At 47.1% G+C, this 27,961-nt stretch overlaps 2 protein-coding genes across 8 annotated transcripts in view; both read left to right on the top strand.

Annotated features, from left to right (window-relative positions):
- Positions 1-10,219, top strand: part of LOC116954499 (SLIT and NTRK-like protein 2) — a 34,243-nt gene extending 24,024 nt beyond the window's left edge. For both annotated transcript variants that reach the window (XM_076052317.1, XM_076052316.1), the window contains one exon: positions 851-10,219. In XM_076052317.1, the coding sequence (XP_075908432.1) occupies positions 994-3,705 (2,712 nt within the window). In that variant the 5' untranslated portion in view covers positions 851-993 and the 3' untranslated portion in view covers positions 3,706-10,219. The remainder of the gene's footprint in view (positions 1-850) is intronic.
- The window catches only part of LOC116954442 (sucrase-isomaltase, intestinal-like), a 382,301-nt gene continuing 361,487 nt past the window's right edge, over positions 7,148-27,961 (top strand). For 2 of the 6 annotated variants that reach the window (XM_032974950.2, XM_032974949.2), the window contains exons 1-2: positions 7,148-7,235; positions 25,376-25,425. The gene's annotated coding sequence lies outside the window, so the exon portion shown is untranslated. Of the gene's footprint in view, positions 7,236-10,888; positions 21,290-25,375; positions 25,426-27,961 lie in introns of those variants that run through there. The other 4 variants (XM_076052312.1, XM_076052314.1, XM_032974952.2 and 1 more) reach the window with 3 other exon arrangements.

Below are 27,961 nucleotides of genomic sequence, written 5' to 3'. Positions count from 1 at the left end.
ATAAAGCAATAAGCGACTGTGTGGACTGTACAAAAGCTCACCCACCACCTCGTAATTCACACGGTAAATATAATGTATAAAGCGCTTCAAGCAATGGTCATTCGTCAGAGCGGAGGGAGGGTAGAACGACAGAGTTTGCAGTGTACGGTGCCTTGCAAAACACTGAGACAGTTGAAGGGAGTTGGCGCATTCGCCGTTTTTTTTTATTTATACATGAATAGCAGATAATGATAAATGCTTAAATGAGGGGTGGAGGTGGGGGGACCCTAATAAATTAACTGATGAAAGACATATACCATATTAGTTCGAGATGGAAGCAATGCGGTGGTGCACAACTGCACTAGAGCACGTTTGGAGGAGGCGGTGAAGAAGTTTGTGAAGCTGCGAAACCCAGTTGGGCTCCGAGGTAGCTAGGAGATGGCAGTATGACACGTGGGTTCTTGAAATCCACCTGTGCAGAGTGAGTGATGCTCCCTCGTGTGCATACTGTACTATTCATATGCAATCGCTGCCAATCTCTCCAATATGCTAAGCACTCATTGATGAAATTGCCCAACGATTCCAATGCAGATTCCTCCTCTTCTTAGATATACAAACTATGTTATTATTATTATTGTTGTTCTTGCATAACATCAGCAAATCTTGACCCGCAGAGCAACGTCGACAGTTGTTATGTTGAGTAACAAGATGCTTCTCATGACGCGAGAATCAGAATCTTTATGAATCCCGGAGAAATCCGATGATCCCAGAAACTCCCTGCACAGACGTACATATCCACTTGTGCTTGCCGAGTCTGCCTGAAGCTTGGCGACCGCGTGACAACGCCGCTGACATTTCGCCTCCCTCGCAGGTGGCCTCCGTCCTCCGCACGGAGCCCGCTCCCCCCCCACCGGTGCCACCGACCCACCTCCGCCCTGCTTTGGAGGGCACCTCGGACGCCACGTCCCCCCCACCCCCCTCGCCTCCGCCCTGAGAGAGCGAGCGGGCGCGTAAATGGGGACGTTCATGGCTCCGCTGCGACGGCGACCGCCGCCGCCTCCTCCGCTGCCGCTGGTGCCGCTGCTGCTGCCAGCTCTCCTGCTCGCGATCGCCCTCCGCGCCGCCGAGCCCACCGAGCTCCGGCAAGCGGCCGCCTACGGCACGGGGGGAGCCGGGGGGCCAGACCCGTGCCCCGTCATGTGCGGGTGCGAGGAGAAGGACAACGTTCTGCAGGTGTACTGCGACAACCGCGGCTTCTCGGACATGTCCCAGCTGCGTGCGCCGCCCGCCGTCGTGCCGCCGCGGCCCTACAAGCTGTTCCTCAACGGCAACTCCATCGGCGCCCTCTACCTCAACGACTTCGTCGACTACGGAGCAGCGGTCTCGCTCAACGTGGCCAACAACGGCCTGCTCGAGATACAGGCCGGTGCCATGCTGGGCCTGCAGGACCTGCGCCGCCTCTACCTGTTCAGCAACAAGCTGGAGGTATTCCGCAACGACACGTTCCTGGGCCTCGACAATCTGGAGTACCTGCAGGCTGACTACAACCTCCTGCGGCACATCGAGGCGGCCGCCTTCTGGGGGCTGACCAAGCTGCGCGTTCTCATACTCAACGACAACCTGCTCCACCACCTGCCCGGCGACATCTTCCGGAATGTGACGCTGCGCCACCTGGACCTGCGCGGCAACCGCCTCAAGACGCTGCCCCACCGGGGCCTGCTGGAGCACCTGGACCGCGTCGCCGAGATCCAGCTGGAGGAGAACTTGTGGAACTGCACGTGCGAGCTGGATGCCCTCAGGGCATGGCTCGACCACCTGTCGCACTCGGTGCTCGTGGGCGAGGTGATGTGCGAGACGCCGTTCCGCTTGCGGGGCAAGGACCTCGGCGAGTTCCCGCGGCGCGAGCTGTGCTCGGAGCGTGCGGGCGAAGACTTCCCGCTGCCGTCGGAGGCCCTCAATGCTTCGCGCGGGGGCACCAACCTCGGCCCCATCGTGGGCGTCCAGGCGAAGGCGCCCGTCGTCACAAGCTGCCCCGTGGTGTGCAGCTGCAACTTTCACACGGGCGACATGGGGCTCACGGTGAACTGCCACAACCGCAGCATCCTGAGCGTGCAGGCGCTGCTGCCGCGACCGCTCTTCCCCAAGAAGCTGTATCTGCCCGAGAACCTTATCAAGACCATCCGCAAGCTCGACTTCAAGGACTTCGCCAGTCTCGAGCTGCTGCACCTGGGCAACAACCGCATCTCTTCGATCCACGAGGGCGCCTTCGCCAACCTCACCAACCTGCAGCGGCTCTACCTGAACACCAACTACATCGTGACGCTCTCGCCGGGCATGTTCGCGGGCCTGCGCAGCCTGCAGTACCTCTACCTGGAGTTCAACGAGATCCGCGAGATCCTGGCGGGCACCTTCAATGAGCTGAGCGGCCTCCAGCTGCTGTTCCTCAACAACAACGAGCTGCGCTCACTGCCGCACGGCGCGTTCGCCGGCATGGCCATCACCCGCCTCAACCTGCGGAGCAACTTCTTCGAGAGGCTGCCCGTGGCCGGCGTGCTGGAGCACCTACATGCTATCGTGCAGATAGACCTGCAGGAGAACCCGTGGGAGTGCGGCTGCGACGCCGTGACGCTCAAGCAGTGGATCGAGGGCCTGAGCGGTGGCGTGGTGCACAGCGAGGTTACGTGCGAGTCGCCCGCCCGGTTCGCCGCCAAGCGGCTACGCTCGCTGCCCTTCGAGGCGCTGTGCCCCGACCCGCCGGCCGACCACCGATCGCACACGTGGTCGCCCGACTTCGACAAGACCACGTCCGCCAACTCGGGCTTCGGCGTCATCCCGGGCAAGAGCGCCGTGCCGCTCTCCGTGCTCATCCTCAGCCTGCTCATCGTGCTCATCCTCACCGTGTTCGCCACGGCGGGCCTCTTCGTGTTCATCCTGCGGCGGCGAAAGGCCGCCGCCCAGGGCCAGTGCGACACAACGCTCAACCAGGACCTGGCGGCGATCCCCCTCGACTACGGATTCTACGAGCCCAAGGCGGAGCCGGGTCCGCCCGAGCGCCACGCGTCGCGCCACCTCTACGAGTACATCCCGCAGCCGATCGGCACCATGTGCAAGAACCCCATCTACATCCCGCGCGAGGGCGACAGCGAGCACGAGTACAAGGAGGTGCAGGCTGAGCCGGTCGCCTTCCGTGACATCCTCGACAAGACCATCCAGCGGCAGATCCTCAGCATGAGCTACTCGTTCGCGGGCGCGGAGCACGGCCCAGGGACGACGTGCGCCGCTGCCGACGCCTTCTCGAGGATGGGCCTCATGGGCACGCATGCAGAGCAGGGCTCCATCACCCTGCAGCAGCAGCAGCAGCAGCATCATCAGCATCATCATCAGCAGCAGCAGCAGCAACACCAGCTGCTACTTCACCAGCAACAGCAGCAGCAGCAGCAGCAGGGGAACCAGCAGCTGCTGAGTGGCGGGGATCAGGCGTACGGATGCGGATACCGCTCGGCGTCCTGCAGGAAAGCGTGCGAGCCGCACCCCGAGGGAGTCATCAGAGAGACAGTTCTCTTTGGTTCACCCAACGGCACGGCAGCGGCGGCTGCTGCTGCTGCTGCTGCTGCCGTCGCCGGAGGTGCAGGTGGCGGGGAGTATCTGGAGATGCGAGCCAGACTGCAGTGCGAGCCAGACTACCTGGAGGTGCTCGAGAAACAGGCCGCGTACAACAAGCTTTAATGAGCGGCGGCTTTTGTTCAGGTGCCCTTACAATGGACCCAATGCACGGGCTGATGATGACGATGATGAGGATGGAGGTGAACAGTTACGACGAATATTATGAAGATGGCGATTGTTTAACAAAAAAAAAAAATCAGTATTATAATTATATATATGCACACACATGCTTATATATATAGGCACATATGTGGTGTAATGTAAACTGCTACATATACGTACACGGTATGATGTTTTGTATGTGTATATACACAAACCGTTAGGGGGCTGTCGCTACGTTTTGAGAACGAGACGGGCGCCAAGATGATGTCCCGCAAGGACAACAGTTGCTTTTTGAAACTCTTAGGTTCTGATGACATCGTCACACAGCTACAATGTACCGTAGTGAACGTGGCGAAACTTAGAATAAGATGATAAAGTAAACGTTAGTCTGAGTCTTACATGCATTAAGATATTTCTTTTTCCCTCTAACCTATTGACCTCTTCCCTATTAATATCCGTTTATCTCTCTGTGTGTGTGTATATATAGCATTTTTTTTTTGCCAAGGTGTTTTTTAAAAAGTGCCTTTATTGATGCACACGGCACTGCAGACACTTTAGTCTATTGAATGGACACGGGCGACGTAATGCAGTTTCGATTTTTCCTCCCAACTTAACCGACTTGTACAGCATATAAATACGGAACAAACTCTCGGTCATGTACATAAATACATTCGGCGCGTACGCACATACGCACGTATATAACCCATGCCACACTGGGCAGTTGGAAGGGGTGGGGTGGGGATATAACGCGCTAAGTGGACTACGGCACACGCTCTCACAGCATCCAACAGGAGTCCACGCAGCACCGTTGCAGGCATGTAAAAAAAACAAAAAAACGCCAAATGTGCAAATTTTTTGTGCACCCGTTTGTAAACAACGCAGGACTGTGTGCAACTCGCAGCGCCGTCGATGTACATACGGGATGTAAATATGACACCACGAAGCTGGGTTGTTGTTTCTGTTGTTTTGCTGGACCACGCGAGGTTGTTAAGTAACGCTCGAATCAAATACGATGACCGTCTCGCCCACCATCGGTCCCTCACCCCGCAACCCCAACTCTAAAAACAGCCTACTGGGAAGATCGCAGTGACATTACCGACAGCAAGACGGCTCTCCCCCCCCCGCCGACCCTCTCTCTCTCCCAAATAACCTCTCGCTGCCTGTTCTTTGAGCTTGTTCGCGTCCAGCCCTCTGAAGCAGTGCTGCGGAACTCATTCGCTTGGGTGCGCTATTTGGGCAGGAGCTGCGTACCTCCCCGCCGACTTTTCATTGCCGCAAGCGAGGAGACGCGATATATATAATGTCCCGTGATGAGCGATATTCTTTCGGTTATTGCTCGCGTGCGACGCCGCGTAACGTCGCAGCCCTTCCATACGCACGAGACGACAACGCAGCATCCGCGGTTTTGATATCGGCACACGACGACACACACACGACCATCCATCACTGTCCCCCTATCGGCATCCCTGATATAATTACGGCCCGAGATGCTCTCTGAGGCCACGGCAATGTTATGAGGGTGATGGTGACGTGTTTTCGGGAAGATTGATTTCGCTCCGAGGAGCCGGGAATGCCGCGGTGAGGATGGCAGTGTGGGAATTTGAAATTTGAAAATCCGGTCCGTTCAATCCTCTGGCCCCGAGTCGCTCAAAACGCAAAAGGCGACTCGGGGTCAGAGGAACGCGCGCTCACTTGGGCAATATTGCAGAATGCAAGTTTTGCCACATTTAACTCCCCACCCCCCCCCCGTTTTGAGATCTTGGTACATCCTGCTATTGAAGGAAAGCTCAGCTCTTACGTCAATGGGAATGTGCCATCTCACTAAAGGGGTGTCACCACCTTTGCGGTGTTTTTATCCCAAAAATGTGTTTGCGGTTCAAATCGCCCTCGATTTCTCAATTGGAATATATTTGTAAATGAATCGATGCCACCTCCCCAACTGTGAAAACTTGACAGAATCCACTGGAAAATAAGAGTCGCGAGACTCAAGGGTGAGGCTTTCCTCGGTTGAAGAAAAAAAACGCTGAATCGTAATTAAGAATTGTTAGTTGTCTCAGCCTGTTCAATTTTTTTTTGTTACCTGCAGCAAGGTACACAACGAGGTTGCGATCCTGTTAAACAGAGCTTTTAGGCTCCCAGAACAATTTTTCCGCTTACTTTTTGATTGACGCATTTAGTCAAAGTCAAGCAGAGAGTGGGAATGCGCTCATCAATCCAGCCAGCAATGGAAATTCCACATTGCTATGGCGGGGGCGAGTAACTGTACAGGACAACCACTGTGGACCTCACACAAAGTGACAACTCCTTGTTCTCATTAAAAAAATAAGGATAGGCTTTACCCTTACTGGCAATAAAACAGTTGTTAAGATGTTCAAACACCAAATAGATACCGTTTTCAAGGCATCAAGTCTGAATTTACTACACGTACTTGTGGCAAAACATGCAAACATCTTAACACATGTTTTATTGCCAGGAAAGGTAACCTGTTATTATTTTTGTTCATAATATTGATATTGGCAAAAAAGGTCACATAAATACTCATTATGCCATTAGCTCTGAAAATATAAATGGGTGAATCACCCCCCTCCCCCTCGGTCCAGGATTTGAACTTACAAATTCCCACTCACCGGTCGCACACTCTCACCCACATGCCACCCATGCCAAACGCGCTATGTCAGTGCACGCGCGGTGCAACGCCAGAGGCAACTCGCCTTGCCTGTTCATTCATAAGGCTTCTGCCCTCCTCCTAATGCCACCGCCCTACCACCACCACGTGTGCTCTCGGTCCCAACGGATCTGCCTGACAGCTCTCGCGATGCGTTCTCGGGTCGCACCCGCGCATCGTTCACTGTGTGGGCAACGACGATCGACGGCTTCGCTCCGCGCCGTGGGAGCCGTTTCAGCTTCTGCGCGAGGGCCGAATCGCTCCCCGCTGCAACCCACCCCCAACCTCCTTTGCTCCTCCTCTTCCTGCCTGCCCTAATCTGTTCTTGAACAAGATCCGGGCGGTACGCGGAGCGAAACGTCGGACGTCACGGTGAACGCCGGGCGGCACAACCAGACGACACATCGCGGCGCCAGCGAGAAATAAAACCGACGCAGGCAGATCTGCCCGGCGTTCAACAAAAGAATAACACTTCGGAAGGAGAACTGGGGAAAAAAAAAACCATGTAAGGAGCCGCAGTATTTTAACTTAATTGCTGTTATTATTATTGTTATAACTATTGCGTTTGTTTTTCATCTTCTAAATATGTATTGTACATAGACAGCGGTTAATGCTCTCGGCTTGCTGGGGACACTCACCGAACCCTGCGTGCAGTAAATGGGTTAAATCATTCCGCACCTTGAGCCTCCTCCTCCTCCGACGGCAACAACTGGATAAAACGAGATGTAAATTGTGCTGCAGCTTACCCAAGGCGACACGAACCGCATCGGTCCAGTCTTGGCTGATCACACCATAATCGTCGGAAGAAGGGCAGAATCAATTCCAGGTAATGTTGCACTTGAGCAAGCTATCCTGTATGGATTACAGGGTAAGGTGTACCTTGCTATTTGGTTTGTAATGTCTATCCCCCCCCCACCCAACCCCCTCTTTCATCCTAATTTACATTCTGGCAATCGATTTCGGAGTTGGAAGAAAAGCGGTCTGACCGAGTCATCTCTGCCCACTGTCGCAGTATTAAATTGTAATCGCCACCCCCACCCCACACCCCTGCCCATGAACACGTATAAACCACGTCTGTATGCCAAGTGCGATTGATGTGCAAGTCAGTGAATTCCAAGTGTGGCATTGCGCGGGCGTGAATGAGGTGAATTGATGTGTTCCCGGGTCTTCAAGGTTGTCTGTGCATTTTTTTGCCACAAACTGCATTCATTACATTCTGTCTCTTTTTAACTTAAAGGACAAAAAAACAGGTGTGAGGTCTATCCCCCCCCTCAAAAAAAAAATGTCGCTTTATATTTTAACGGTGTGTCGGAAGATATCATGGCTACTGTTGAGACATTTGTTACCACGTGGGCTAACATCGGTGGCAAGCAATATTTGAACTTGTCCCTGTGTCTCCCCCTGCGCCCCACCAACCCACGTTAACCAAGATGGTGAAGTATGGTTAAAACAACCCTAGGGTTGTCACCTCCGAGGTCGAAAAATATGCGACGTATCATCATACAAATGTCTCACGGAAACCAGTAGAAGGGAGAACTGCATGCGAATGCGTTGTCTTGGGCGGTGTAATAATATTATTACGCAACTGACAAAACACATTACTTGTGATGGCCCAGGAAGACTTGAAAGATTTCCCCAGACAGCTGCCTCAACAAGAGGGCAGTACTGGGAAAACCAGGACAAGTGGCAACCCTAAGCAACCCCCATTGTCCGCACGACATGGGGAAGGCTTCGTCCAGCAGTGGATTGACAACCGGCTATAAATTATTCCTCATTAGATCGATATCATCCACTGTTAATAATATCAATGTTTTTGGGGGGGGAGAAGTGGGAGCATAGCAAGCGTTGAAAGAGATATGTACATTTTAAACAGATATATATTTTATAAATATACATAAAATATATACATTTTATAAACAATGTTGCTATATAGTGTATCAGAATATGCGCAAATCTGTGGCTGCGTAGACATCAATTCGGCAAGCTTACATCTCTTTCGGAAGGCGCGCACATATCAATGGCCACGCGCACGTACGTTGATCAATTGAAACGCAGAGGATCCGTTGTGTGGTGAACGTGCGGATCAATATGCGTATACCTCCAACGGGAACCTGAGCAGTTGGGAGAACGGACGCTCTTCCACCGCCGGAGCCCGATCCGTCGTGTGTGGTTAACGAGCAAACACAATTGGTAGCGTTACGTACGTAAAAAAAAAAAAATGACGACATTTAATAGACATAATTTCAAATTAGCGCATCCACTGCCTCTGCAGTCACCGGTCTTCCACACTCCTCCGTCTGGAGTTGAGATCATGTCAGGACGGGAGGCACACAACATCAACCACAAAGCAGAATAAAGCTGTACTACGCATTAAATGTATTAACTGTATTCCACAATAATTATCAGCATTTCTATTATGATTGGAGCAATTGATGAAGCGACTAAAATTCGCGTGACGGTTAAGCATATTTATCAATGCAAGTCAAGTGAAGGTGTCTCACTGTTCAAGTCAACAGGCACTCATCTGCTGTCCGTCGACCCTGGACAACTATTCCTCAATTCCATGGCAGTGCTCAGCCTCTCACAGGGATGATCACTGTTGTCTCTCCACAAGCACAACGCTCGATTGCGGTCCTATTAACTGCAAGGAGGACCTTTGGGGGCCCCATTCTCCGCAAGACCTATGGGGTCTGAGAAAACCATGATTATCCATGCCCCCATTCTTCCTAATTTTCCAATATCTACCCCACCTCCCCCACCCTATATTGTGGATTGGCTTCCTGTTATCTGCAAATTGTTCACAGATGAGTGAAGTCGTCCAGAAAACCAACCTAGTATATCTTGGTTGCCTGCGGGGTCTTTATAGGCACTTGTTGCTAGCATGCACTTCGTGAAATTACATCAATTGCTCCAATTGTCCGTGACCGTTTTTTTTTTGCGAATATTTACGCACGTTGAACGCGCACTCATCGGAGGTGCGGATAACTGGAGCAGCGCAACCATTTAAACCGATTGCACAGAATAGCCTGTGCTTTTTCATGGAAACGTTAAGTTTATGCGTGGATAAAATTGCGGATTAAAGGATCTGTAATGTTCGTCCCCCCCAACCCTCCCACACATCGCCACAGATGAGGAGTTCTACCGTACTCATTCGCCCCAGATGAGTCCAACCCTGGCCCCGGGATTTGAATTTTTAACCACACAGTGCCACTCTCAATAGAAATCAAATGAAGCTCATTAGTTGCGTGAAATAAATCTGTGTTGATGTTTGTCCATTGAACAACTGCTGCAATGAAGTTCATGACGTATTTACAAAGCCACAGCTGCAACCATTGAATTTTTCCAGGGGTGGCCAAACCCTTTGAGCCCTATAAGTAGTCTACTGGTATCTTCCTATAGCCGAGAGCTAAAACATTTTACTCAACATTATCACTAAGATATCATAGTCTGTGTTTTACTGATTGGAAAAAAATACATTCTATATTACCACTATGATTGGACACCATATGTTAAATGATATCCATAATTGGCTATCATACTCTCCTTGGCTTTTTATTCTAATTTATTCTCTATCTTCGGCTATTTAGATTGTGGTTCGTGGCCACCCCTAATTTGATCGAAGACTCGGGATGGGGTGCGTAGGGTTGCCACCTATTTCTCCTGTAGACCTCGAGTCAACCTCGGCCCATTTTCGCAAACTGTGCAGCGTGCTCTCAAATACCACCTATTTCTCTTGTAGATCTCGAGTCAACCTCGGCCCATTATCGCAAACTGTGCAGCGTGCTGTCAAATAAAGTTCAACACAATAAACGCGTCGGATCTCGGTACGAATTAATTCCTGCCACCCCAACACAGTTGCCAATTTCCTCTCAGACTGTTACCGGTCACATTTGACGTACCGAGGTGGCGATGTATTATTGCCCTTGTCTGATACGCAGGAGGTCGTGGTGCAATCCCTACCCTGACGATGACTGTATAATCGGAGTTGGAATGTTCTCTCTCCGTGGATTTGCCTCCAGTTTTTTTCCCTCACACATTTAGAAACAACATGCGTTTTAGATGATATGGCTGCAACCTTACATTTCCAGATAGCATGAGCCATCATGTTTGGCCAGGCCGCCTCTGAAAAACAATTAATAGCCGAGTGGGCTTCACCTGGTAAAATAGAATAGTTTAATAATAGGGTTTTCCCCCTTTTTTCTGGCAACAAAACTGAAACCTTTTTACAAGGATTCATGTCTGCATTAAACACAATACCTGCAGTCAAAATGCAAACAAAAAACATACTATGATAATATATGCATTGTCCTTGAAACTGATTGGTCCACACCAGGTCCACACCATTGTCCTTGAAACTGATTGGTCCAAACCAAGGGACGGCTTTCTTTTGAGCCTCGACCCAATTGGTGCTCGACCAGATGACGCCTTTTGGCTCGATCAGATGATGCCTTTTGGCGTCATCTGGTCGAGCACCAATTGGGTCGAGGCTCAAAAGAAAGCCGTCCCTGTGTAAACCATGATGCCGGTACACATGGTCTAATCGTCTTAGAATAATGCCACGGGATATTTAACGTCCGCTGTTAAGCCAACGGCGCATATATATTATTTTTGGTTAATATATGCGCAGGACCGTCGAGGGTGGCCGCTTGACTTCCAATGCAACCTCTGAAACGAGGGGCAACCGCGACTCCATTCGGCCATACCGCCAACCCAATTATTGCAACAACTTCAACAGTAAAATATGTTGGATCAATCGAATAAATATATCTGTTTGCTTTTTTGATAACTAAAAGTAAAACAAATAATGCCCTTTATTTATCCAGAAAGAGCCTCGTTGATTTCATAAACTATTTTTCAGGAGAGTCTTGAAAGACTCATGAATATTTGGCATATAATATGAAAGCAGATTACCTGCAGAAAGCCCATGCACAAAAAGGGGGTAACACTCAAAGCTCTGCGCAGATGGATTCAAAAATCCATTGCTGAACTGCCATCTTCTGAGTCACACGGCAGCCCTCATCAGCAACATCCCGATACTCCCAGGCAACACATGGTATGGCCAGGCAGTCTCCCATAAAAGCACGAACCGGCTAAAACATTGCTTACCTCCTTAGAACTGGTCAGTTTGGGCACGTGTCTTTATTGTATGTTTCAGCCCTGTCTGCCGCTCTGATATCTTTGTCTAATCGTCCCCCGATCATCTCCCTTTGTCCCTTCGACTGGAACTCCTATGTAGTGCTCTTCTGAATTCTCACATCATTCCACCCGTCTGTCTCTCGTGTCTAACCCCTCTTCATCTCACCCACACCAATTGTGTGTTCCTCACCGACCTGCAACTCAAAAACCATCGCCCTCCTCCTTCCGGCCACTTGCTGTGAACTCAACATACTCCTATGCCTTCCCGCACGATTACAATAATCACTTTTTAAAAGTATAATCTCACCTACTTACCACTCTCTCAAACCTGCTTTTCCAATAGTCATTACAGTCGCAATTAACAAAGTAAAAACAACTTTTGTGGCAAGAAATGTACCTAAACCCTTTATGTGACTTTTGAAAAAAAAGAGAAACTGCAGTTGATCATCCAGGTGAAACCAAAGATTTGCAATTTTTCTGCCATTGTTTGAATCAAGAAAATTGGGATCGGTGAAGTGTTTAATGCACAATTACATGCATTATTCGTCAATTAGGCATTTTGATGAGCTCATTTTGCATGAAGCACTTTAAATGAGACCAACACAATGAAAGACGCTGTAGAAGTGCAGTGATTGTGACAATGGCTATTGATATGTGAGGCATCCAATTAAAGTAAACTTGATATTTATTTTCATTTGTGAATCAATCTGCAGATATTACCACCACTTGAATAATTACCACCGTGGCACAGTCAAGAGAGGGCTCATTTTGATTGGACTGATCCAGGCAGCCACGGCAATTTCTGATCAGCTATTACACGACCTATACAATTTGACTTCGATCAAAATATATCTGTTTTAGAGTTGGAAACATAAGAAGAATCCATGTAACTTGCGGGGGATATTTTGCGTCCTTTTGGTGAGTGTTTAAATGTTCAAATGTTGAGAAGATTGTCTAGTTTCATGATGACACGAGAGCCCTAGGCTCAAGCTCAATAGGCCGGTTTCTCCTGGTGGATCCGTTCCAATTATTCCCTTGAACCACCTGCACACCTAACCAGAGACTAAAACTAAATCCGAGGTGGAGTTTGTTGACTCTGCAAGCTGAAGCCAGAAGCCACCAAGGGATGCAAGAGAGAGAGAATGAGGCTACTGTGTAGGTATGCGTGGTTGTATGTACAGTGAGGGAAAAAAGCATTTGATCCCCTGCTGATTTTGTACGTTTGCTCACTGACTAAGAAATGATCAGTCTATAATTTTAATGGTAGGTTTATTTGAACAGTGAGAGACAGAATGACAACAACAAAATCCAGAAAAACACATGTCAAAAATGTTATAAATTGATTTGCATATTAATGAGGGAAATAACTGTTTGACCCCCTCTCAATCAGAAAGATTTCTGGCTCCCAGGTGTCTTTTATACAGGTAACGAGCTGTGATTAGGAGCACACTCTTAAAGGGAGTGCTCCTAATCTCAGCTTGTTACATGTATAAAAGACACCTGTCCACAGAAGCAATCAATCAGATTCCAAACTCTCCACCATGGCCAAGACCAAAGAGCTCTCCAAGGATGTCAGGGACAAGATTGTAGACCTACACAAGGCTGGAATGGGCTACAAGACCATTGGCAAGCAGCTTGGTGAGAAGTTGACAACATTTGATGCGATTATTCGCAAATGGAAGAAACACAAAATAACTGTCAATCTCCCTCGGCCTGGGGCTCCATGCAAGATCTCAACTCGTGGAGTTGCAATGATCATGAGAACGGTGAGGAATTAGCCCAGAACTACACGGGAGGATCTTGTCAATGATCTCAAGGCAGACCATAGTCACCAAGAAAACAATTGGTAACACACTACGCCGTGAAGGACTGAAATCCTGCAGTGCCCGCAAGGTCCCCCTGCTCCAGAAAGCACATATACATGCCCGTCTGAAGTTTGCCAATGAACATCTGAATGATTCAGAGAACAACTGGGTGAAAGTGTTGTGGTCAGATGAGACCAAAATGGAGCTCTTTGGCATCAACTCAACTCGCCGTGTTTGGAGGAGGAGGAATGCTGCCTATGACCCCAAGAACACCATCCCCACCGTCAAACGTGGAGGTGGAAACATTATGCTTTGGGGGTGTTTTTCTGTTAAGGGGACAGGACAACTTCGCCGCATCAAAGGGACGATGGACGGGGCCATGTACCATCAAATCTTGGGTGAGAACCTCCTTCTCTCAGCCAGGGCATTGAAAATGGGTCGTGGATGGGTATTCCAGCATGACAATGACCCAAAACACACGGCCAAGGCAACAAAGGAGTGGCTCAAGAAGAAGCACATTAAGGTCCTGGAGTGGCCTAGCCAGTCTCCAGACCTTAATCCCATAGAAAATCTGTGGAGGGAGCTGAAGGTTCGAATTGCCAAACGTCAGCCTCGAAATTTTAATGACTTGGAGAAGATCTGCAAAGAGGAGTGGGACAAAATCCCTCCTGAGATGTGTGCAAACCTGGTGGCCAACTACAAGAAACGTCTGACCTATGTGATTGCCAACAAGGGTTTTGCCACCAAGTACTAAGTCATGTTTAACAGAAGGGTCAAATACTTATTTCCCTCATTAAAATGCAAATCAATTTATACAAATTTTGACATGCGTTTTTCTGGATTTTTTTGTTGTTATCCTGTCTCTCACTGTTCAAATAAACATACCATTAAAATTATAGACTGATCATTTCTTTGTCAGTGGGCAAACGTACAAAATCAGCAGGGGATCAAATACTTTTTTCCCTCACTGTATGTTGAACTTCTTTCACGCTGTACGTAGCCAACCATGCTAATCCGAGGTGCTTGTACGGCTCGCTGTTGCGTGGTTGGTGTGTAGCGCGCGGTGTTCAACGGTTCGCTCAACGTGCTGGGAGCTTCTTCAGGAACTCAATCGAACAGCTTTCTCTCTCCCTTGATGACACAGCACTGCCGCCCGCTGCTGTTGCTGCTGCTGGCGTTCGTGGTTTTTCACGCTGATTGGCTCAGCTCTCTGGCACAGGATGACCGATGTTTACCCGTTGACTGGGAGGAAAGCTGAGTGCCCGGAGAAACGTCGGACATCGAGGCGATTAACGTACGTGCGGAAAAAGCCGAAAACCCATCGGGGTGCTCGAGAAAGCGTCTATTCGTTTTATTGGTGCTTCCCTCCCAGAACGTTCGCAGCCGCATGCCTGCGACACCAGGACAACAAAGTATGGGCCATGAGTTTTATTATGGCCATTAATAACCCGCAGTTTGGTAATGTGCGTTCTTGCTCAGGCCACTGGGCGTGTATGGATGGTGTCCAACTGCAAAAATCCGTGTGCAGGGCTGCAATGAGCCCAACTCGGCATTTACTCTTTATCTAATTACACAGTGGAGGTTGTGGACAAAACAGGGGGATAAGTGGTGCATCCTGGAAGTTGTGCACATCTTTGGCACGCTATTTGGCGATGCTGCGTTGGCGGTGGTGCCACAAGCACAATTAGCAAACAGCAAAAAGAACCCTCAACGCATTTGTCAATAGCAGTTTTAAACAAATAAATATAACAGGCGACGTTTGGGCAATGGACATTCTTCATAGCGCATCAGTCTTAAATCAGGTAAACCATGTATGCACTATGAAGGAGGGCCATTGCCTGAAACGTTGCCTATTGTACGCGTATTTTTTAAGGCCACGGTGTATTTGATGGATGTGTTGAGTTAATTTATCTTTAACATCGGTTTCTATTCACCATCCAATTACGGGCAGTTTCACCGACCACTTACGAAATTAGTTTTTACAAAGTTAAGCATCGCATTTGCACTTAGATTCTATTAGTTTTGGGGTTGCCACTTGTTCTGGATTTTTCCAGGATCGTCTGGTTGTTGATACAATTGCCCTGGGTAATCTGTAAATCTTCCCAGGTTATTCAACGTCAAGTTATTTTTTGTGTAATTTTCATGACACGCAACTTCAAGACATTAACTTACGTGTAGTTCTCCCCTGTTTTGGTATTGTGAGAACGTCTTCTTATTTTTCTTCCCACGATATGTCCTGGTTTTTTTTTTTGGAGCGCCGGGGTGGCGAGATGTTAACTACCTCGCCTGGTATGCAGTAGGTCGTGGGTTCCATCCCTACCCTGACGCTTGCTGTATATTTGGAGTTTGCGTGTTTTCACCGTGGTCACGTGGATTTTTCTCCTGGTTCTCCGGGTTTTCCCTCCGCGTAAGGAATCAACATTCGTTTAGAGCATTTAGCTGCTTTACATTTCCATGGGATAAGTCGCTTCGTCTGGCCAACATTCGTGGCCAGGTAGCTTCTGAAAAAGAGCAATATAGCTCAGTAGGCCCTACCCGGTAACAATATAAAGAAATCAGTTAAGTTTTTTGCACTTCAGAGTTGGCAACAATGTTATTCTGTGTGTACAGTTATATGGGACGCACCGTTCTTTTACGATTACAGGAAATCATTTTCACCATTGATCCTAAAACCCATCCTCGTGAGTTCCCAACAGAATCACTCAATGGTCTGCTCCCGCCCGCCGCACATGTTAAAGTGAAAAACGCAATCCCTGACGCATGTTTGTGTGCATAGGCGCGCGCGTGTGAGTCTCTATTTACGTCCGTATTTTGTACACACGTAATGTTTGCGTGCATTATGAACGCCTCCTTGCGTGGAATACACATTCTGGAATCTTATAAAGTGACACCAGGGTTGGGGCGAGTGCCAGCCTGCAAAAATCGAGCAACCCTTTTTTTTTCTGTTTTTTCCCCTTCCCCGAATAGTTTCGACAACGGATTTAATCTTCGTTTTCTCTGTGAACGTAAATATAATTAAATTTTTCCCCTCCCCGCCACCGCCCCGGCCGATGACGCGCCGTCATGTATATACTCAAATCCCAATCAGTCGCAGATTTGTTTTTTTTTTGCCTTTTTTATGATTTTGTGTTTTGTGGAACAAAACAAACAAAAAAGATGGCCAATGTATTCGTATTGCCATATGAGTAAAATAAATGTTCTTCTGCAGTGTGCTGAGACACGACGGTACTGGCGCGCGCGTGACGCAACGGTTTGACACAATGGTTTGCCACAATGGTTTCATGCAACAGCGTGACGCAATGGCGTGACGCAATGGCACGACACAATTCCCGCGACACAACGGCACGACGCAACGGTTTGACGCAATGGTTTGACGCAACAACGGGACACAACGGCGTGACGGTGCCTCCTTCCCCAACGCATCGTTGCCCAAGCTCCCCGCGACCCACCACGCAGCGCCGTTCCAAAGTTCACAGATCTGTTGCCGATGAAATGCACGGTTTCTCATGGGGTTGCTGCCACGGTCACGATTTTCAGCTTATTATTTCAGATGGTTCAACTCGCCACCCCAGCCCCACACCTCCCACGCATTCCGCCCCCTACTCCGTCTCTCTGTCCACCCGACAGCGTAATAAGTAATATTTAAAAACAACTTTTTTTTTAAAACACGCTTTAATGAAATGTACCGTACTAGTGATGGAAGAACTCCACGACTCCAGAAAGTGGCCCCGAAGCTTGGCATAACGTAAGGGGCCATGGTCAATTACAGCCAACGTCAGTTTTACCGTGGACAATTAGTGCCAAGCCGAAACATAACATATAAAAAATAATGTTTTAAAATATGTTTTTTTTTAAATAGAATATAGTATTGTCATCAGTATGACATAAGTATACCAAGTTTACAGTCGATACCACATTGCGAAGTGGGTAAAAATGGAGTTACAAGATTTGAGGATACAACAACGACAACCACGACAACAACAATAACAACAGACAGAGTGAGTTAAACAGAATCGTGTAATCAAATGGGAATATACCCCATAGTTACTCGGTGTGTACGCAATTCCTTGGCACGCTTCGTGAGGGGTTCTGCAATGTCTACCCATGCCAGTCCATTGCTTGCCAAGCTGCTTTGGCTTCCGGTTGCCGAATGAATACAATATCAGTGCGCACTGATTACACACAAAGTGCTTGCCATAATACATGAACCGCAATACCTTGCTGATCTCGCGAAGGAGTATGAAGCATCACGAGAACTGCGGTCATCTTTGACAGTGGCTTTTTGGCTAGCCACCAAACAAAGATGGTCACCGCATCGCACGCTTTCAGATGCGCTTCTGCGGCCGTCTTAATCGCTCTTCTTTCCGTTATTAGGAAACCACTGGGACCATGCACTTTCAAAAGTAGATTGGAAACTAATTTCTTTAGAACTGCTTTTCATGTTTAGTTCATCATACGTGTTAGGATCGCGTGTGGAGGGATACAATGTGGGTGCCCCCCCCCACCTCTTTGAAGACGTATGTCCAGCATTAGAATACCCTTTAAAGGGGTTATCTAGATCTCCATCTAGTGGAAGCCCTTCCGCCAGCAGTTGCTTGAGCAAACAATTTCAGGGCCGCACCTTTACCATTTGCCATCCTCTACTTAAAAGTTACATGCTGCATGCACCTGATGATTGGTAAACAGATCACGCGTTACAATATCGATTGGCGACTTAGATCGACAGCGATCGGGCGTGTGTGCGCGATTTTGTTTGAATCGTGTAGCATTACCCCAATGTGGGACATGTTTACCAATCATTAGGCACGTGCAGTGAGTAAAAATAATGTGTAATTGAATGGAGAAGCGTCAGAAGACGATATCTACGGGACTTTTTTTTTCCCTGAATATTTTTTTACATGAAAAACAAGAATATATTTTACCCTTTCTTGCAATAAAACAGGATGTGTTAAGATGTTCAAACACCACATGGATGCCTTTTTTGCAAGGCCATTAGGTATGCATTAACCACACATACTTGTGGCAAAACATGCAAACAAACTTGCTTTGATAATATATGCATTGCCTACGAAACCGATTGGCCTACACCGGAGACATCCTTCTTCGTGGCCCTGTCAAATGTCTATTGAATGTGAAGAGGCAGGCCATGGTGGGTTACAAGGACCCTGATGCGGTTAACCCTGCTCGTACGTATGCTTTATACGAATGCCTGCGCCGTGCACACTTAGTATTCTCTGAAGAACGCTCGTCAAACTGAAACGTCTCAACTTTCCTTTCAGTGGAGAGAGGAGTCGATATGTTTTCATGTTGCAGGATATCATCCTAAGTGCGTTCAATGGAGCAGCAAGCAAAATAAAAATACATTTTACTCAATGCAGGAGATAGGGTACAAAATAGAACAAAACACAAACGCTCTTATATTATGAGTAGTGGCAGAGGGGTTGGCTCGGGCACAGCTGCAAGGAAGAGCACGGACCCACCTGTCCACATTCCTACACATGGGCCCTGCCACAAATGGGCCCTGATGCAGTTGCACTGCCTTTACACTCCATGGATATTGTTTGCGGCATGATTGAATGAATGAATAAGGTATTCAATATATCTTTCTTTCGCAGGATTCCGGCAAGGAACCTATATACATATGGCTCAAACGAATCCAATCTGATGGGCGTCACATATATGCTTTTCGTATAGGATGCGCATACGCATATGTATCGTATTGGAGAGCCAATTAAAAAATGAACGAGGCAATGCATTGACAGGGCGGAACACATGCATTCTAAATGACAGGAGAATATCTGCCTTATGAGCATAAGTCCTGGCCGTCGCAGGTGGCGAGATGTTAACTACCTCGCCTGATACACAGGTGGTCGTAGATGCCTCTATGTTTGGAGTTTGCGTGTCTCTCTCCCCGTGGTCGCGTGGATTTTTTTGCAGGTGCTCTGGTTCTTGTATCCACATTTAGAATCAACATCACACGTTTAGAGTAATTGGCTGCTCTGGATTTTCAAGCCACTTCGTTGGGCTGTCATTTGTGGCCAGGTCGCTCCTGAAAAAAAGCTATGTAGCTCAGTGGGCCTTACCTGGTAAAATAAAATAAAAAATATAAAATTTGGTTCTTCTTGGGTGTTTTTAATGTATGCCGTCAGACATCGTGACGGATGGCAACGGTTTGCGGAGGTCTTCATCCAGCGGTGGATCGACCATGGCTCATGATGACATTCTCTTAAACATTCAATCACAAATTCGATGAAAAAATGCACCAATCATGAGCTATCAAAATTCTTTATAAAAAAATATCTTGCTCTGGTGCACGTCTCTAAATAGACCCATATTCGGTTGCGGATATTGCAATTACGATACTGTGACACATTTCCATTGATATCAATTACGGTTCATCAAAAACAATTATATTCAGAAACTGCCACAGGCCAGGAAGCAACGATGACCAAAAAAGCGCGTCTGCACGTGTGCGGTAATTTATACGCGTTGCCAATGCGCACAGAGCCTTCACATCATCGCAAGGACAAAATAAGTCGATGCTTTAGAATGACGACCGCACCTCCCCCCCCCCCGCCACTTTGTCCAAGTAAAAACTGCTAGAGGTGGCTGGGTGAGTGGCTCAGGTCAGAATGCTGAGTTGGCACCGCTGACAATTCTGGCAGCTGACTGATTAAACTGGGGTTCTCAACTGTCGAGAATTAATGGTCTCATCCCAGTAACCGATGACTGCACGGTGAAAAAAATCATCGCGCTGAATTAGTTTTTGCACTCAATTTGGTTAAATTCCACCTCTGAGAATTCAGATATTACTGTAGTTTTACCGCCACCATGGCAAGCATTACTCTCAGAGATTGAAAACGAATTATTTTAAAACAGCCTTTTTGTGTTTAGTTTGTTGTCCTTCCCCCGCTTCTCCGATTAGCACGATTGGCTACGTACGGTGTAAAAGAAGTTCAACATACATTCATACAAAAGCCATTCAAAGTGCTGTCATCTACTCTGTGGACCAGAAGTCACTTAAATGGATCTCAGATCTATTCTCTGTGATATCCACTTCCGCGGGGCCGTTCCGGAACGTGAAGGTTTGCATGATTTTTGTTTGCGAGACATCCGAGTGGATAATACGTCTGACGCCTACATAACAATTGGGATAACATTGGGAGGGACAATGGGAATTTGAGAAAAAAGGAGGGGTGACAGTCAAAGCTTATCTTCCACACACCGCTGGGTGGGGTGGCCAGTCCAATACGGTGGCGATATGTTACCTACCTGGCCTGGTCTGCAGGAGCTCGTGGGTCCGATCCAGACCCTGACGACTGTATATTTGTAGTTTGTGTGTATCTCTCCCCGTGGTCGCGTGGATGTTTCTCCTCGCACTCCGGTTTTTCTTCTCCACATTTAGAATCAACGTGCATTTAGAGTAATTGGCTGCTATGCATATCCACGTGATAAGCCACTTCGTTGAGGTATCATTTGTGACCAGGTCGCTTCTGAAAAAGAGCTATATGGATAAAGCGAATGAATGAAGTTCATTGGAACAGTAGCCAAGCAGTAGTAGCGATAGAGGAGTGGTACGGAGGTGAATGGCCAACAGTGGGAGAGTGACTGGAGTAAATCAGCGAGTGTTGGACCATCCATCACCCTGACTGCTTTACTTGGAATTATATCAAGTGCGTCGAGGTAGGAACTAGGCGCTACACCCGACGTATGACAGCAGAATTACAACTTTGGCCGAATATTTGTCTAAAGAAAAATGTCATCCAGCTGTGCTGGTACTCTGATGCAAGTCGTGACAGATTTGCACGTGTGTGTATAGCAGTTAGCGCGCTGCGCTACGAACCCGGCGACCCGAGATCGATTTCCACTCATGGTCACCAACACCAGTGACGATTATCTGAATCAGTCCTGGGCGTCCCCGAGGTCGACTCAGCCTCAAGTGAGTACCTGGTGTGGTGTGTCAAACATTGCCACTAGGGAGACAAAGGATGCCGGGCGTAGTGTTTGCCACCCCCTCATACCGGTCTTCATTAGGTGCTCGCTAACAGTACTTGCCCCAGTAGCATGTTCAGACTATACGGGGGATCTGTGTCTTTGCGTTTGTGCGTTTCGGTTGGCACGAGAGTGGGCACAGCTGGTGCATCTGCCAGTCATCTCAGTCGGTCAACCTATGGCACCTGGGTCTGTCCCGTGACCTCCTGTCAGCGGGCCGTCGACACTTCAGGCGGTCTCAAACGGCACCTGGCCTGGCACAGGCGCTGTGGTGATGTCACCGCCACTCAGCAGTGAATGGCGGTTGTTGTTTGGGTTTGTGCATACACTTGTATGAAAGAGAGTGGTGGAGCATGGCTCATCAGTGGGGAGTAGAATCTGACCCTGTCTTAGGCCTTACCATAAATGAGTAACTTTTATGGTTTGTAAATGTCAATTCTGGGGAGACAAAAGTGCGTGGGTGTGGTGCTCGTCACATTACACTCTCATGAGCCATTTGTGGCCTAAATAGGTCCTGCCTTAAAGCCCTTTCCCCAAAAGTTTATAAGGGTTTTATGGAGAATTGTGTATGCATGTGTGTATGTAAGTTTGTAGGTATGTATGTACAGTGACTCGTGTTTCTAGGAAATTTCATGAGATGAAGATTATTTTGCAATACTGGAAGAGGGGACAACTCCATTTAAATGCATTGTCTTGAGCTGTATAGTTGTATTATTCTACTGACAAAAAGGGGGACTTTTAACTTTCCAAAATGCTGACACAAACCCCCATACCTCGTGAAAAGGACACCCTGGAAACATCTGAACAGGTGTCAATGCTAGATGTTAATCAGTTGCCACCTGCTTTACCAAAACTACGTGAGTCTTCCTAATTGCCTTCTATTAAATATTCAGGGTTATTACCTGTCTCAAGCTACATGCTTGTGAGACACTACGAAATGTAAATTATATAGAGTGAACGGAATGCCATATTCAGGCTTTGTTCTTGTTGATAATTCGAAAGGCAATTTCACTGCTCACTTTTCACCCTTTTTTGTCATATCATGAACATAATTGTGGCATATGCACAGGCATCGGTGCGGTGATGAGTGAACGGAGTCATGGCCAATGTCAGCGGAGTTTTGATATGTCAACTGTTCCTCCCTGTCACTTCACCAACGCGTTTATAGAGTATACATAATTGTATCAACCAAATGACCCCCACCAGCCAATAAGGAAAGGTGAGTTCTTCATCCAGCAATGGATTGACAAAGGGCTATGAAATTATGATAATCTATATATAAAAGTAAAATTTGTGAATGTGTGTGAACGAAATGTTTAGCATACTTCCCAACAAGCAACAAACTTGAAATTTGGCATGTGGGTAGCTTCCAGACTGTACACAATGCAAAAAGGAATAGATTTCCTATTCGTGCTCAACCACTGGCAAAGATTTGTTGCACAAGTGTTGCAGCATATGTGTGGGGCCCACATCTTGCCCTGATCTCCAATTTTGCAGCCAAAATAAAGGTGATAGGCTTTCTTAACCGTAGTGGTTATACTGCGTATTTGTGATGCAAAAGTCACTTAATAACAAACATAGCAGAAGTTATCTGCTTTGTTCACACAAGTACGAGGCATCTCTGCTCACTTTGGCTAATCAGAAATGTGTCCCTTTGCAAAATCAAACACTGACAAATAAGAGAGCACGACACTGTATGATTTCTAGAGCTGATGTAGGGCAATTTGCTCAGCAGAGGGATGTAATCCTCGTTTTGATTGCATCATCCATGACTTCTAGGAATAACATGATGGAATTCATATCATGTATTGCACAATACCAGGTTCAGGTTGCATCATCCATTGTTTTGCTCAAAAGGCGAGTACTGTCCAAACCCAGTCATTTATTCAAAGATCCAGTCAAATATGCATTTTAGTCATTTCTGGTTAAAATTGAGATCCTTCCCTTTATAACTCACTTATCTTTCGATTGAAAGCTTTCGTGACTGCAAGGATTCATCTTCTTTGGTTCTTTCGGTAAAGTCACGTAGAATGAGAATAAAATAATAAAATAAAATAAGATGATAAAATTCTCACGACGTTTCGGCCACAACACAAGTAGCCTCCAATTGGAGCACTGTTGTCCGACAGTTTTGTTCTTTCACCTGATGAAGGCTACTTGTGTTGTGGCCGAAACGTCGTGAGAATTGTATTGTCTTATTTTATTATTTTATTCTCATTCTACGTGACTTTACCGAAAGAACCAAAGAAGATGAACTCACTTATCCTCCGCCATTCCCAAGTCAGGGGTCGTATATACTGACCCAGTAGCATATCTTGGAATCTCGAGCCAACGAACAATTTTCAGCATCGTTTTCATTCTCAGTGACCCAGAATTGGTAAAAGTTCGACGACATTTATTTCGGAAGCATTTTGGCTGTAGACCAGTGTAGTTGATCTCACAGTCGTTAACCCATTCCTGGACTGCAGGACGTCTTGAAAGTCAGCCAGATTTTTGAAGGTGCATTGGCACTGACACCGCGCGGGCGTCTTTCACCCACGCTTTACGGAGGTCAATTAAATAGTGCACGATAACAAGATTGCCCACAAACATTCCAGAGCGACACGTGGAGTTAATGCGTAAGAACGGAATTTGCATGCGGCAGCGTTGAATGTCATCATTTGAGTAGTTTTCAAGGGAATTTGACGCAAGCAAAATGGTGTGTGTGTGTGTGCGCACGTATATATGCCGAGTGGGGAGCGGTAGTGTAGCGGTTAGCGTGCTCCGCTATGAACCTGGCGACCCGGGTTCGATTCCTGCTCATGGCCAACACCAGTAACGATTATCTGAACCGGTCCCGGGCCTCCCCTACGTCGACTTAGCCTCAAATGAGTACCTGGTGTGGTGTGTAAACATCGCCACTGGGGAGACAAAGGCGGTCGGGCATGGTGCTGGCCACCCACCCTTTCGTGTACCATTCCAGCCTTCATAGGTGCTCGCTAACAGCACTTGCCCCGAGAGTCTGTTACGGTTATACGGGGGATCTTTGTCTTTTATACATGCCGAGAATCGGATTCTGACTCAAAATTCCACGATGGCTTGATTACCTTGTTTTTGTAAGAACAAAATTACTATTTTAGTTGTTAAAAAAAAATAACCAGTTTTGTTATTTTGTTTTAATGCAAGTTCCGGCTGTGTCCGTCCACTGCTCGCCGAGCTGCATTGGCTTTCCGGTTGCTGAACCAATACGTTACAAGGTCGCGCTAATTCTACACAAAGTGTTTGCCACGCATGAAGCACAATACCTCGCTGATCTCGTCAAGGAGCATGCACCATCACGCGAACTGTGATCATCCTCGCAGCGGCTTTTGGCAACAAAGATGGTCGCTGCATCACGCGCTTTCAGATGCACTTCTGCGGCCGTCTGGAACGCTCTTCCTTCCGATGTTAAGAATTCACTGGGGCTATGCACTTTAAAATAATCTCGATTGGACAACTCATTTCTTTTGAACTGCTCTTAGAGTTTGGCTTGTTGTTCTTCAATCCCGCACAACCGATTAGCAAGGTTGGCTACATACGGTGCGACACAAGTTCAACACACGCACGCGTATCATGAACATTGGAGTGACAATGCCAGTTTGTTTAAAGGTACATCAAAATTCCAAGTTTACAGTATAATTCATTGATGTTTTTATGTATTTATATTTTTTTACATACACGCGCATACTCAATAAGCGCCTCGCTGAACGGGTGATTTTGTTATCTCTAATGGATATTTGCTTCATATTTTGAAAGCAATATTGTCAACTCTGCCAGTAACGATTAGACCGGGCAATCATGTTGGTAAAATCATTATCAATATGGCTCCCATTTGTATGTATGTATCAAGCAAACCAGCGTTTTATGGGATATATCTGTAATCTTGATTTACTCTTTTTATTTGTCTTTGTGAGGTCATACGAACAAACCACTTGCTTATATGCATCAAAAATGCACTTATTAAAACGGTATTCTTTTTGTGAAGCTAAGCCTATTTTGTCCACTCTGTTTTCAGATAGCTTCTGTAAACCTTCCTGTGGTTACGTGCATCGCAAGAGTGTGTACGTGAGTACCAATCCCATCACTGCCTCTTGCTTTGATTACAGAGGCCAGCATGGATAAACATGGAGTGACTTTCAATGCTGTCAATACAACCCCTAGCCGCTCATAGATTTTTTTTTTCCCACAGCAATTTTTAAAATGCAACATCCTTTTTTTTCTCTCTGTCGCTCTTCCTCTCGCTTTCCCCCCGCCTCCCTGCATCTCTCCGCTGTTGGCAAAACACATCTGAGCCATAAGTAACGATGATAGGACGGGGACATTTGGCAACTTTTGACCTGAGATCAGAGTGCAAGCGGGAAAAGTGTCGCAATAGCCAAACGACACCCACTCCTCCCTCCCTCTCCTACCGCCCCTTCCCACCCCACGGAATAACGCACCTGCGACTCAGCAGGCTCGAGGCATAGACACGATACAGATAGCCGGCACTCCAAGGCCGCACGCGTTGCCGCATGCACTATTCATCGGGACAATTACGCCAGTCCCCGGACAAAAAAGCCGCTGGCCAAAACGTTGCCGTGCATTTATGCCCCCAGGGCTCAGCGTCGCTTAAATCCCCAAATGGATTGTTCACTCAAAAAACGCTGACACCGCAATGGGCATTGATGTTTAATTGAGGTGATCAATTACAAGCAAATTAAGCCATGCAGTGCCATGCCATGTTATTTGGACAGTGTCCCGTGTAGTTTGTGTGTGGGGGGAGCGGTAGCGTAACAGTTAGCGCATTGCAATACAAAACTGGCCAACCAGAGTTCGATTCCCGCTCACGGCCAACATCAGTGACGATTATCTAAACTGGTCCTGGGCCTCCCCTAGGTCGACTCAGCCTCAAATGAGTACCTGGTGTGATGTGTAAAAAATCGCGACTGGGGATACAAATGCGGCCAGGCGTGGTGCTGGCCATCACCCCCTCGTGTGCTGTTCCGGCCTTCATAGGTACTCGCTAACAGCACTTGTCCCAACAGTCTGTTAAGGGTATACGGGGGATCTTGTCTTTGTTATGTGTGCATTTGTCCAATGATACAGTGCGGATGAAATCCAATACAGTTATTTTAATGCCATCAGAGATAGCGTGTGAGTGAACTTCTGTAGTAAATGGTTGTTTAATTATTAATTTAAAGTGCCTTGCTTCATTAGCCCAATAAACAATCTTATCATGCGACATTGTGTAAGTTAAGGATGCTCCCCCCCCCCCTTTTTTAAATACTGCAGTGCGTTTGATAGGTAATAGCTAAAGTTTGGCACGGCAAAGGAGATACAGTGGAGTGAGTGGGGTAACTCATAGGGAGGGAGATGATAGCGTGGCGATGTTGTGGAATTACTTAGATCATTAGGCATGGTAAAATGCGCCCCATAAATTATTTCCGAAATTGCTTTGCGAAAGCATCCCTTTGGCAGCTTAAGCATCCTTGTGTTGGGCATTTTTTGTACATCGTTAATTACAGCCATAAACATATAAAGTCAAGTCAACATTTACATTACACTCGCCGCCATCATCACAAATGCCACTGTTACACATTACGAACCTTTAAAGTGCCACTATATCATCCGCAAATCCCCCACGTACCGTTTCGCATTTTATGAGCAGCTATCGGCTAATAAGAAAATCAGGTTTGATAACCGCTGGAACAAAATAAAATTATAAACACCTGACCTTCGGGATTTCCAGTGGAATGTTTGTAGCACCAATCTCATCGGCAGAGGCAAACACGTGGCTCAAAGGTCAGAAACCGTGAGCCGACACCGCTGAAATCCTGGATTTAAATCCAGGCAGTTAACCGCTATTATTAAACCGGGTTTCTCAAGTGGCGTGAGTTGATGGTCTCAGCCCAGTCACCAATGACCGCACACAAAATGCATGACATTACAATTGGTTCTGCCCTTAATTTAGCTAAATTCCAGCTCTGATAATAAAAATAAAATCAATTTGACTGTCATGCTGTGTGGACCAGAGGTCACTGGAAGGCATCTCAGAGGTAGCTCTGTGGTGTCCACTTCTGTGGGGCAGTTCTCGAACGTGAAGGATTTAACTGCTCTGTGATAAATCTACAATTAATCCTTTGTCTTGTGATATGGCAGCGATATACCAAGTGGGGAAAAGTTGGGGTGGAGCGAATGACAAAACACCATTTTTTAAAATGTCACATTAGCAAGGCATGTCATTACAATCTAATACGATTAAATAGACTCCTGGCAAAGGCAGTACAAGCATCCCCGATTATCAAGGTTGGCTACGTAAGGTGCGAATAAAGTAAAATGCACATACTGTACGTACAAACAGCCAATGCAGAGCAAATACAAAAAAACCACAAAGCTTTTTATAGTTGTAATAAATACAGTTGGAATTAAAAAAATGTAACAACGTTAAACTTTCACTCGATCTGTCTCAGTTGTTTATTTGCCATTTAATCAAATTATTCATAATCTTATGAATGAATTTGTGTGCTGGTGAAAAGCAATATAAAAATTGTCAAATCTAATTCGTTCAATACAGCAGACATTTTTTTTTTACATCGCATTGAAGTTTCTTGCCTCGAAGCAT

This window comes from Petromyzon marinus, chromosome 55, assembly GCF_048934315.1.
Source record: "Petromyzon marinus isolate PM22_M1 ecotype Great Lakes invasive population chromosome 55, UKy_Petmar_22M1.pri1.0, whole genome shotgun sequence".
NCBI classification, from domain to species: Eukaryota; Metazoa; Chordata; class Hyperoartia; order Petromyzontiformes; family Petromyzontidae; genus Petromyzon; species Petromyzon marinus.
The sequence above is the reverse complement of the archived record's forward strand: the minus strand, read 5'-3'. Positions and strand labels throughout refer to the sequence as shown.